The sequence below is a fragment of the Phascolarctos cinereus genome, unplaced genomic scaffold, assembly GCF_003287225.1.
Source record: "Phascolarctos cinereus isolate Bilbo 61053 unplaced genomic scaffold, phaCin_HiC Scaffold_3;HRSCAF=262, whole genome shotgun sequence".
In the NCBI taxonomy this organism is placed as follows: Eukaryota; Metazoa; Chordata; class Mammalia; order Diprotodontia; family Phascolarctidae; genus Phascolarctos; species Phascolarctos cinereus.
Genome location: NW_027555736.1, coordinates 61,897,054 through 61,909,089, shown reverse-complemented (window position 1 = coordinate 61,909,089; position 12,036 = coordinate 61,897,054). Strand labels below are relative to the sequence as shown.

The 12,036-nt window shown below is 40.0% G+C and overlaps 1 protein-coding gene across 1 annotated transcript in view; it reads left to right on the top strand.

Annotated features, from left to right (window-relative positions):
• LOC110201591 (rap1 GTPase-GDP dissociation stimulator 1-like) overlaps window positions 1–12,036 on the top strand; it is a gene marked incomplete at its 5' end in the record, with an annotated part of 77,249 nt that overhangs the window by 18,539 nt on the left and 46,674 nt on the right. The window contains one exon of the mRNA XM_020977358.2: window positions 8,471–8,587. Within this exon, the coding sequence (XP_020833017.2) occupies window positions 8,471–8,587 (117 nt within the window). The remainder of the gene's footprint in view (window positions 1–8,470; window positions 8,588–12,036) is intronic.

Sequence of the window (12,036 nt, the reverse complement as noted above, 5' to 3'; positions counted from 1 at the left end):
CTGCCCCACACCTTCCCCCTTCTTAAAGAGAAGAAAATAGAAGCCCAGGAATGGTAATCAACTTGGCCAAGATGACACAGCTAGTTAGAGGTAAAGTCTGAAGCTGGCCTATTGACTCTCAAACATAGTGGTTTATTTTGTTTTTTGTTTTGTTTTGTTTTTTTCCATTTCATCATCTCTTATTAAAGGATGTATTATGGCATAAATGTGATGTGAGTTTCAGCTTCAGTTTGTATGGAACTTTCACTGGCAATTACATGTACATGTCTGAGTCTCCCAACTCTCTTATAGTATGTCAGGATTCTTCATAGCAAAAGAAAGGAATAATACTGTTCCTAGAGTGAAAACCACATTATTTCTCCATGTTTCATATAGGGTATAGTGAAAACAGCACTGGATTAAGAGGTAGAAGACCAGGGTCCTAATCCCAACTCTACCTCTATGTTGCCTCCAGTCCACTAGGCCTCTGTTTCCTCATCTGTAAAATAAAGAGCCTGGACAATCTTTAAAGTCTCTTCCATGAATCTTATTCATGGAAGAATAAGCACTGTGTGGTGCTTACTCTAAGAGCAGATTGATCTCTTGGGTCATGTAGCAGAAAAGATTACATAGAAATAGCACCCTCTTCACTGATATAAGAAATAAGGCAAGGGGAGAATTAGAAGAACAGTCCCTGGGCTCATTATCACTTTCTGCCTGATCTCATAATAAAAAAAAAAGGCCCATGTCATCACAATAAAAAGAGACCCAGGTCAGCTCTAAACTAAGCATTTCCCATTGTTTTTTCCTCTCATCAGACTCCAATATAGATGACAAAACTGCCGTTCTGGACTCTTTCAATGTGACTCCTGTATTTGCAATCCATTTTGGGACTCTCCCATATAGAGGCTGGACCAGGGCTGACCTTACTGACATGTAGAACAAGCACTTTCATGCAGATGATTGGAATGATCTGAGACCAAAAGATATTTCTCTTGCCAATATCTAAATTCCATAATTTGTGGGCTGTCCCTTTGGTTTAAGCAATATTCACTCAAGACTCCTCTTTTAAAACACAAATATCCCTAGGAAGGAAGATTGCTGTTACCCCCTGAGTAGGAAAAAGCTTATTAAACTACCTTTCTTTGTGACTGAGTTCCAGGAGAAAAAGCAGCAGGAAAATACTGTGCAATCTAAAATGCATGGGGAAAAAGAAGAGCAGAGAGCTTTTTTAACTCAAAAATGTATCCAGTGCCAGCCCTTGACTAAGCCTAGGAAAAGTTCTGGCCAGCTGGATGGTAACCAGGCTACAATAATAATTAATGTCCCTTGACTGATACAATAATGAAAACAATATTTATAAAAGATGACATTTTTAAAAATGCTTTAAGGTTTGCAAGATATTTTACATATGCTATCTATATTATATATGTTATCAGCCCTCTGATTAAGTTCTATCATGATCCCCATTTTACAGTTGAGGAAAATGAAGCTCATAAAGGTTGCCCAGAGTTACACAGCTAGTAGGTTTCTAAGGCAGGGCACAAACTCAGGTATTTTAGATTCCAAGTCCAGCACTCTATTCCCTACCTTGCACTGCCTCTCTTGAAGTCTTTGTGAACGATCAAATACATTATCTCATTTGGGATTTACAGAAACCTATGAAGCAAACAGGACAGGTATTGTTGTACTCATTTAATAGAGGAGAAAACCAGAGCTCAGGCAAGTTAAATGACTTGTCCAGAATCATATAGTAAGGCTATGGCAGAACACAATCTAAAACCTGGATCTTCTGATTATCAATGCAATGCTTTTTCCATTACATCAGACACTCAGTAGAGTTCTTGCCAGGCCTTTATGCCCTTCTATTCCTATTGGGTCTCTTCTCTGGATACCACCAACATACCCAGTTGGCTATACAGGGGGTCAGGGGCACGTGTAACCCACAGCTTTAATATTGTAAAAGTTGAATTCCTCTGACACTGTGAGTCCCATATCATCTGGTGCTCTCCAAGGTACTATGCAGTGTCAACCTCATTTCTGTTTCTACTAAGCTGCCACTGTTCGCATCTGAGAGTTGTTTGATTATTTTTTCCCTCATAGAACTGCAAGATTTTCCCCAATGTAGAAGTTGTTCTTGGGATCTAAGAGTCACCAGGACTATCTGTATCTTCTGATCTCATTCCAGCAAAGCCAGAATCTTAATAGCCACATACTGTGAATCATCACTAACTCATAGTGAGGAAGGGGGGTGGGGGAAAAGAAGAGGAAAGCTAAGAACTGTGCTAAGCATTTTATAAATTTTACCTCATTTAATCTTCACAAAGTATAATAAAAGAAATGCAAGAATCAGATATAGATGGATATACATGTATTCATATGTATATATTCATGTGTGTGTATATATATTCATATGTGTATGTATGTATACAAGTGGCAAGGTGGACTTTTATTAGAAAGGACATGAGGAAATAAAAAGGAGAAACTATAAGCCTACCTACATAGGTCTCATCACATGACTGTCATAGAGCTATTTCAAGTCATTTAAGCAGTGAGTCTGTTTCCTCATCTGTAAAATGTGTATTATAATAATAATACCAGCGCTATACACATACATACTTATGTACATATATGTGTGTATATACATACTTATGTACATATACGTGTGTGTATTTTTCTATTTGGAAAAATAGGTAAAGTCACCTCCCACACTCGCAGTAAAATTCTTCATCTCTCTGAAGCTCAGATTCTTTTTTCAGTAAAATGAGCAGATTGTACTAGATGATCTCTCCAGGATGTAATTACCTAGATATAACATTCTGTGGTTCAAACTACGTGACTTTGGGCAAGTCATTTAAGTATTATGAATCTCACTTTCCTCATCTGTAAAATGGGTATAATAACACCAGTCCAATAGAGTTTTTTTTTCCCCATCTCAGTTTCAATATATCAAGGGTAGGCATAAGAAATTAAATGGGAATTTTTTTGAGAGTTTTGCAGAAGCTGCAGATGACACACAAAAAGTTTAGAAACTCAGAAATGCATAAAATATATGTGTAGTATTATATAATATCAACCCAAATTTTATAATAAGGTACTGTAAACACCTCATGAAAGAAAGAAAAAGAAAAAATTCAGACTTCTCTGGTACAAAGGGAGGGTCAAAAAATTTTACATGGGTTTTCCAGATTAAGGGGGTGCCGTATTCCTAACCCCCAAGATGTGGAAGGGATAACTGTATATCTCACAGGAGCATTGTGAAGACCAAACTAAATAATGTATCTAAAGTGCTATGTCAGTTATTATTGTTATAATTACAGGATCCCTGACCAGATACAGACTACAATCTAGTTGGAAACACAGAAAAAGGAAAGTAACAATATTAAGCAATGTATTCTAGGTGCTCAATGAATGTGATAGTATAGGTGACTACACAGAGAGTTAAGGTTAAGAAATCATACTGAAGCCCATCTTTGCCAAGTGATGCAGTGGTCTTGTAACTGCCTTAAGGACTCTCTAGTTAATATTATGACCTACTCATGATTGGGTATGACCCGTGTCACCTCCAGTCTTTTCTCCTTATCCTTGGACATTTGTCAGTTTTATTCATTAATCAGTCTATTTAACTTCCTACAGCCAATCAAGAAACTGTATTCCAATCATATTTGTTCCACCTAAATAAAGAAACCAAGTTTCTCTCCGAAAGCTAAGTTAAAAGCTTCTTGATGACAGCGACTATTTCATTTTTGGTTTGTATGTAGTACCTGCTGCATAGTGGGTATTTAGTAATTGCCTGTTGGTTGATGGATTGATGCTCCCTCAATTCCCATGCCCTATTACCTGAAATTTCCACAACTGGGAATTCTTATCCTCTTAAAGGACCCTCTGCTACCCATTGCTGAGCTAAAGTCAACAATGAATTTCCTACCTCACCAGTTCATTTAGCCACAATCAACCCTTCAGATCCTTCTGATGTCCCCTTGGAATACTGTAGTTCGGAAAGAGAGAATGCTTCCACTTGATATAGTCAGATGAAACTTCATGGGACAAATAGAACCTGAGCTGTGTTGAGAAAGGTAGGCGGAATTTCTAAATATAGGCACTCCAGGCAGAGAATAACATGTGTGAAGGGGCAAAAGGCAGGAATGCTCATAGTATGGACAGGATGAAGCAAATATTACAACATGACTAAGGTAGATAATTTGTATAGAAGAGAAGATATGAAGCTGGAAAAGTTAAGTGGTGCTAACTATGAAGGACTTTGAATGTCGAAGTAAGAAGTATAGACCCAATCCTATGAATAGTATGCTAATAAGAGTCAGCAAAGGACATAATGAAATTGTGAGTTGGGAAAGGTTTTGGTATGCAGCCATATGCCTGATTATATCTGAGTATTGTTTCCTTGAAGTTGCTACATCAGTTCCAGACTCTGACATCAAGAATAAAGAGCATCTTTCTAGGCTGAGTTCCCAAGAGGGCAGATGAAATTGAGCCTAGAGCTGAATGACCTTCATCTCATGAGAAGATATGAGTAACTGGGCTGAAGAACATATAGGTCTTACCACCCCGGTGCAATGTGATCCTTTGTGTAATGGAGAGCCAAAAGGCTCTCCATTATTATTATCTCCCCCACCAACTTGCTTTATCTCTCCTGAAACTTCCATCATTCTAATCACAGAATCAATGACTCTGAGAGTTTGGAAGGGACTTCAGAAGTCATCTGGTTCAACACTCACCTGAAGCCTGAATCCCCTCTATAACATCCCTGACAAGTGGTCAAAGATCTACAATTTTAGGAAATTCATTAGATCCTGGGGCAATCCATTTCATCTGTGGACTACTCTACTAGTTAGGAAGTTACTTCTATCAAGCCACAATTTGCCTATCTGTAACTCCCTCTTATTGTTTCTAGTTCTGCCCTTTAAGGCTAACCATTCTTCAGTGTAACAGCTCTCCCTTCAAAAACTTGGTGATAATGATCACCTCTCCCCAAATCTTCTTCTAGATAATCAGATTCATGAAGGAGCTATACATGGAGATGAAGGGTAACCCTCAGCAGCCTTCATATTCTTAGGAGACTTTGGCCTTTGGAGTTAACTTAAAGTCAGAAGTTAACTTTAGAGCAAGCCACATCCTACTGGGCCAATTGAGAACTTTCCCAGATGCCAAGAGAAATATTATCATCATACAGCTTTAGTGGAAGTAGAGGGGAAGGATGAAAAAAGACACTAGGATCACAGGAGACACAAGCTAGAGTAGATCCTTCATTTTATTTATGAGGACACTGAAACCCCCAAAAGTCATATGATGTTCTTTAGGTCATGTAGGCCATAAGGAACACAAGTAGATTCATATTGAGGTCCTCTGATCAGAACACTGTGCTCTGAAGTTTTAATGAAGCTGAAACACAAGTGTCAAAAAAAATGATAGTGATCAACAGCTTTCCTATCCCCGTAGGACTGATAAGGCTGAGGTCAGAAGCTCATTCTTTCTACAGGTCAGGTAGGTGTTTGCCATACCATGGCCATAAGGTCCTCTCCTGACACCATTCCATTGGCCAGCAAGTTAAGGACCTACCAAGAGTAGGAATGGCTCAATGCAGCTGCATCTCCTCCCTGAAGCACTCCTTCCTATTGACGGTGGGCCCAGGACATCAGATTATTGTATAATGACTCTCATTGCTATTACAAAGATTTTAATACTCATAATTCATTTTCCTCCATTCAGTCTTAAATCACCTGTTGTGTAAATGTGGATTTACCAATTTTAATAGACTTCAAAGTCTAGCTCCTCTCACCCTCCCCTGAAGGCCCTATTACCTTTCCCAGTTCTCAGTGATCTCCTCTGACCATGTAGAATGTTCACTTCTAATTGGCCACTTAACACATACTGCCTTGAGTTGCTAATTATCTCTGAGATGTGCATGACTTTTCCCCCCAGGTGAGACTGCACTAACAAGGAGAAGTCATATTTCTGCAAGGCTTTATGGGTTATAAAGCAATGAAAAGAAGGGAACTCAGCAACTTCAGGAATTATGTTGAACAAGTGCTAATGTCTCCATCTGACAAATGAAGAAAGACCATGTTCAAAGAGATTGCCCACATGCCCATAGTCACACACAGCTATTTAGCACTAGAGAGTGTATTTGAACCCAGGTCTCCAAATTCCAGCCTCACTCTTCATTCAGGACACTGTACTTCCTGTAGACAAGAATCACACATTATATGAAGAATCACCCTCATGGTACAGCAAATTTGGGGCCCCATAACTTAAGAGGGATCACCTTTCTATGAATAGGGCAATTACTGAGGAGGCACCCTTTGAGGAGAGTGGAAGTCTCTCTAATAGCTGGTGCTAAGAAGAAATTTATATATCTTATCTATATAAGTATATGCATATGTATATGTATGTGTATACACACACACACACACACACACACACACATATATACACATACACATATGTGTGTGTGAAATCAACTTCCTACCATCATGAAGGCAAATCAGAGAAACAAAGTGCTGCTTCCTACTTTTCTCCCCCCTAAGCAGGCTACCTAACTTCTTTATACATTCTTTTCCATTTTTGTTTGCCCTTAACCTTCATTTCAGTCTATATATAAATGATGGATAGGGTGGTAAGAAGAGGGACTGGGGGAAAAGCAGGACTGGACAATGTGTTTTTTGACAGGCCCTTTTCCCTGAAGCCCAGTACCCTCCAATGAATGGCTGGCTTCCCTGGAGTCTCTGTCTCCCACAATGCCTTGTACATTCAATAAATGCTTGCTAAATGATTGATTTTAGACAGAGACTCCAGGTCACGTGTCCAAATAGTAAAGCTTTAACTAAGGAAAGTTGAAAGGTGGACGGAAAAAACAGGGAATGGTCTGACATTTTGAATTAGAGTCAGGTTTCAACAGCACAGGTTTCTTCCCCCACTCCCTCTTCCAATGGCATTTGCAGTCTAGGCCCCAGGGTTCCCTCCTCCTTCGTGGGGAGTGTGGGTTGTAATTTGGTAATGGGCCGGACTCTCACCATATGGAGTCTTTTCAAGGACTAGAAGTGTCATTACACATATGGTATAATTCTGCTGATCAGCCCCTGGAGAAATCCCCCGCATCTGGATGGTTAATTACCATTGTACTGTTCCTTTGCCTGACCAGCCCGATGCTGGCTCCATGCTCTATTTACAGAACCATCTCGTCCAAGTGGAGCAATGGTTTTGCCCCCTTCTCACTTTCAAACCTTAGAAACTTAATTTAAAATCTTCTAATGCAGTTACAATCTGATGAGATACAAGAGTAAAGTGATTTTCTAGGTCATAATGAATTGGGCTCATTAAGGATAGCGGGACTAGAATGGAACACTGTCTCACTGACCCCTGACTGACCTGTTCTCAGAGGCTTTTTTCGCTGCAGACGCTCACCCCACCTCTTGCTTCTCCCACGTCCAGTGTATTTTACAGGCTGTCATAGCTAGAAAGCACTTTATAGATCATTTCATGCAAGCTTTTCATTTCAAAGATGAGGAAACACCAGCCTACAGAGGAAGTAATTGTCCAAGGTCACATAGCCAGTTAGTGGTACTAAACTTTGACTCTTTAGATTTATTCTATGCCAAGGGGCTTAGAGCTTCCTTCATTGTATCTTAGCATGCAGTTTGTTATTAAAGGTTGTTGTGGTTCAGTCACTTTTCAGTCATGTCTGACTCTTCATGGTCTCATTTGGGATTTTCTTAGTGAAGATACTGGAGTGGTTTGCCATTCCCTTCTCCAGCTCATTTTACAGATGAGGAAACTGAGGCAAATAGGGTTAAGTGACAGGGTCAAATGGTTAGTCAGTGCCTGAGGCCAGATGTGAACACAGATCTTCCTGACTCCAGGCCCAGCACTCTATCCATTGTGCCATTTAGCTGCCCCTAGATATTAAAGGACCCAAGTTCAAATTCTGTTTCTTCTACTAACTAGCTGTGTGACCTTGGGAACACTGCTACAAATTCTCTGGGTCTTCAAACTCTCTCCTGTTTGTTCTTCTGTAAAATGAAAGGAATAGGTTGGGTTATATCTTGGGTCCTTTCTGTGTCTAAATACTATAAATCTAAGAGTAGGATCTAATCTTACATATATACCAAGTAGGCAATCACTTACCCAACATCATTTAAAGAGTTCCAGAACTATATCTGCAACCTCAGTGTATGTGCCCATGCTGGATTACATGGTACTAGCAATTCTGCCCTTCATTTCTGTGTGTCCTTCTTCCTTTGCATTCTGTTTAATATTAAACTAATTCACACTACAGTGTTATTGACTCATAAGGTCTAGGATGTCTAAAAGCAGTACAGAGAACTGATAAAATGATGAGGGGGAAATGGGAGAAGGAAAAGGGGGGTGGGAAGGTGGAGAAATGCTGCCAACTTCATAACTTTGTCATGGCCTGGCCCTCAGGGGAGGCCTCCTCTGGAACACATGCATTGACTTTTTCTCATTTTTGAACCAGATTCCCTTAGCCAGCACCTGGAGGGTCTCAAACTCTTTGGAAACAAAGATCAAGTTGAAGTTGAAGAGGAAATCCTCAAGAGCCTAAACATGGTGCTGCAAGCTGTGACTGGAGACCGTTAAGTATAATTCACATCTTGACAGAATTTGGGAGTCTTGGAGCCAGGAGGGACCTCCTTGTTTTACCAAATACCTTTTGTTCTTCAGTTGTGTCTGACTCTTTGTGACCCCCTTTGGGGTTTTCTTGGCAAAGATACTGGAATGGTTTGTCATTTCCTTCTCTACCTCATTTGAGAGATGTGGAAACTGAGGCAAACAGGGTTAAGTGACTTGTCTAGGGTCACACAGCTAGTTAAACGTCTGAGGCTAGATTTGAACTCAGAAAGATGAGTCTTCCTCACTCCAGGCTCCAAGCTCTAAGCATTGCACCACTTAGCTGCCCCTTAAGGGACCTCAGGGACTCTCTAATCTAGTGCAACCTGTGCCTGAATGGGAATGACTTCTCTAAGGGCTATTCAACCTCTCATGGATGATTTCCAGTCATGAGAAGCCATCTCCCAAGGCAGCCCATTTCACTTTTGGAAAGTTTTAAATATTAGAGAAGTGTTTCCTTACAGTGTTCCTACACCTACGTAACTTCCACCCATTGCTTCGAGCACTGCTAAACTGAACAACTGTAATCCCTTTCTCATGAGACAGCCCTTCCAAAATTGAAAGAGAACTATCATAAGCTCCCATCGCGGCTTATCTTTTTCAGGCTAAATATCCCGACATCCTCACAGGCAGGATCATGGGCTCCTTCACCATGCTGATCACCACCTTCTAGACGTTCTCCTGCTTGTCTATGCCTTTTTAAAATTTACTTATTTATTTTAGCTCTCAATATTCACTTTTATAAGATTTTGAGTTCTAAATTATCCCTTGCCCCCTCCCCAAGACAGCATGTAATAATCTAATATAGGCTATAAATGTATAACCATATTAAATATATCTCCACGTTAGTCATGCTGTAAAGAAGAATCAGAACCAAAGGGGAAAATCATAAGAAAGAAAAAAAGAGACAAAAAAGAGCAAATAACATGCTTCCATCTTCATTCAGACTCCATAGTTCTTTCTCTGGACATGGGTAGCATTTTCCATCATAAGTCTTTTGGAATTGTCTTAGATGATTGTATTTCTGGGAAGAGCTAATTCTATCAAAATTGGTCATTACACAATATTGCTGTTACTGTGTACAATGAATGTTCTCCTGGTTCTGCCTACTTTATTTAGCATCAGTTCGTGTAAGTCTTTCCAGGTTTTTTCTGAAATTCACCTACTCATCATTTCTTATGGAGCAACAATATTCCCTTACATTCGTATACCACAACTTGTTAAGCCATTTCCCAACTCATGGGCATCCCTTCAATTTCCAATTCTTTGCCACCACAAAAAGGGCTTCTATCCTTATTTTTGTACATGTGGGTCCTTTCCCCATTTTCATGATCTCTTTGGGATACATCCCCTAGAAGTGGTATTGTTGAATCAGGATATAAACAGTTTTTTAGCCCTTTGGGCACAGTTCCAACCAAATTGCTCTCCAGAATGGTTGGATCAGTTCACAACTCCATCAGCAATGCATTAGTGTTCTAATTTTCCCACATCTTCTCCAACATTAATATTTTTCCTGTTTTGTCATGTCTATGTCCTTCTTAAAGGAACAGCGCACTAATCTTCCAGACGTGGGTTAACCTAGACAGAGGAGAGCAAAACAATCACTGCCCTTGTTGTTAATACTTTGCCTCTTTTCATGAAACCTAAAACTGTATTTTTTTTATGTTTTGTCTCACTACTGATTGATGTTGAGTTTGTAATCAGCTAAAACCCCAGATCACTTTCATGTAGCCTCTTAACTAGTCATACCTCTCCAATCCTATCTGTGTGCAATTGACTTCTTCTCAATCCAACTGCTGAACTTTTCATTTATCTGTTGGGGGCATCACAGTCCTTTTGGTCATCTATGATGTCCACCACCTCAGAATCATCCTGGATTCTTCCCTTCCCTTCAAATCCAATCAGTTACAGAGACATACTGTTTCTACCTTCACAATGTGTCTCACATCCACATCCTTCTCTCCACTTATAGGTCACTATGCTAATAGTTCAAGACCTTCTCTCTTCTCACATGTCTTGTTGCAATAGTCTTCTACTCGGTCTTCTAGACCCTATTCTCTCTTCCCTGCAGTCTATCATCTACACAACTGCAAAGTAACATTCCTTAAGTATATGTCTAACCAACTCACTCATCTGCTCAAGAACTTCCAATGATTCTCTTTCTCCTCTAGTACACTGATTTTTAACCTTTTCTCTATAATGAACTCCTTTGGTAGTTCATGGAAAACTCTTCTCAGAAAGCCAATAGAACCCTTCTCAGAATATTAAGGGGTTTTTTTTATTCAAAATTGAGGAAAATGCAAAAATTCCATGAAAGGTTAGTGGAAATAAATATGTAACTTTTTCCCATCCAAGTTTACACACACACACACACACACACACACACACACACACACACACACACACACACACAATCTATTCATGTACCCCCTGGAATTTTATGAGCTCCTAGTGAAGAATCCTTGCTCTGAGACGAAAGGCAACTAGTGTCCCAGTGGATAGAGTGCTGGGCCTAAAGTAGAAAGATCTGATTTCAAATCCAGCCTCACACATTTACTAGCTGTGTGACAAATCACTTGACTCTCTTTGCCTCAGTTTCTTCAGCTTTAAAATGGGAGTAATAATAGCACCTACCTTGAAGGGCTCTTGTAAGAATCAAATGAGATAATATTTGTTAAAAAAAAAAAGGAAGGAAGGAAGAAACAAAGGAAGGCAGGCAGGCAGGCATTTAGTACAGTGCCTAGCACATAGTAAGTGCTATATAGATGCTTGTTCCCTTCTCCATCCCTTTTCCTAGGACATGGAAAAAAAAACCTTTCTGTTTGGTTTTTAAAGCCTTTCTTAGTCTGATTCTAGCCTTCTTTCCCAGAGTTATATCCCATCACTCACCCTCATGCAGGTTAAACTGGTTTGCTAGCTACTGGCCACACACAACATTCTTTCTCTCTTCTCCATGCCCTCGCATAGACTGTCTCCCATGCCCAGAATGCACTCCCTCCTCACCTCATGTAGAATCTCTTACTTCTTTAAAAAACTCAGCTAAAATGTCCTTGTCTATTGCTGGAATCCCATCCTCATTCCTCCAGCCGCTATCGCCCTCCCCCCCAAATGAAGTCCTCTCAACGCCATCACCTTTTCTTTGTCCTTCACATACTCATTCACAAGCACACACAGTCACTTTATTGTAGCCCAGACCAATAACTTCCTATGTGACTGCGAGCAGGTCATACCGCCTCTCTGGGCCCTTCTTTCCTCAGGTACAAAATGAGGGGATTCAATTAAATAGCCTCTGAAGTCCTTTCCCACTCTGAATTTCTATGACTCTGTGGTTCCAGATTGACGTTGCTGGGATGTGATGCCCAAGGTTTTCAGACGCACATTTAGAAAAATCCCTGCTGGACATGACACAGACAT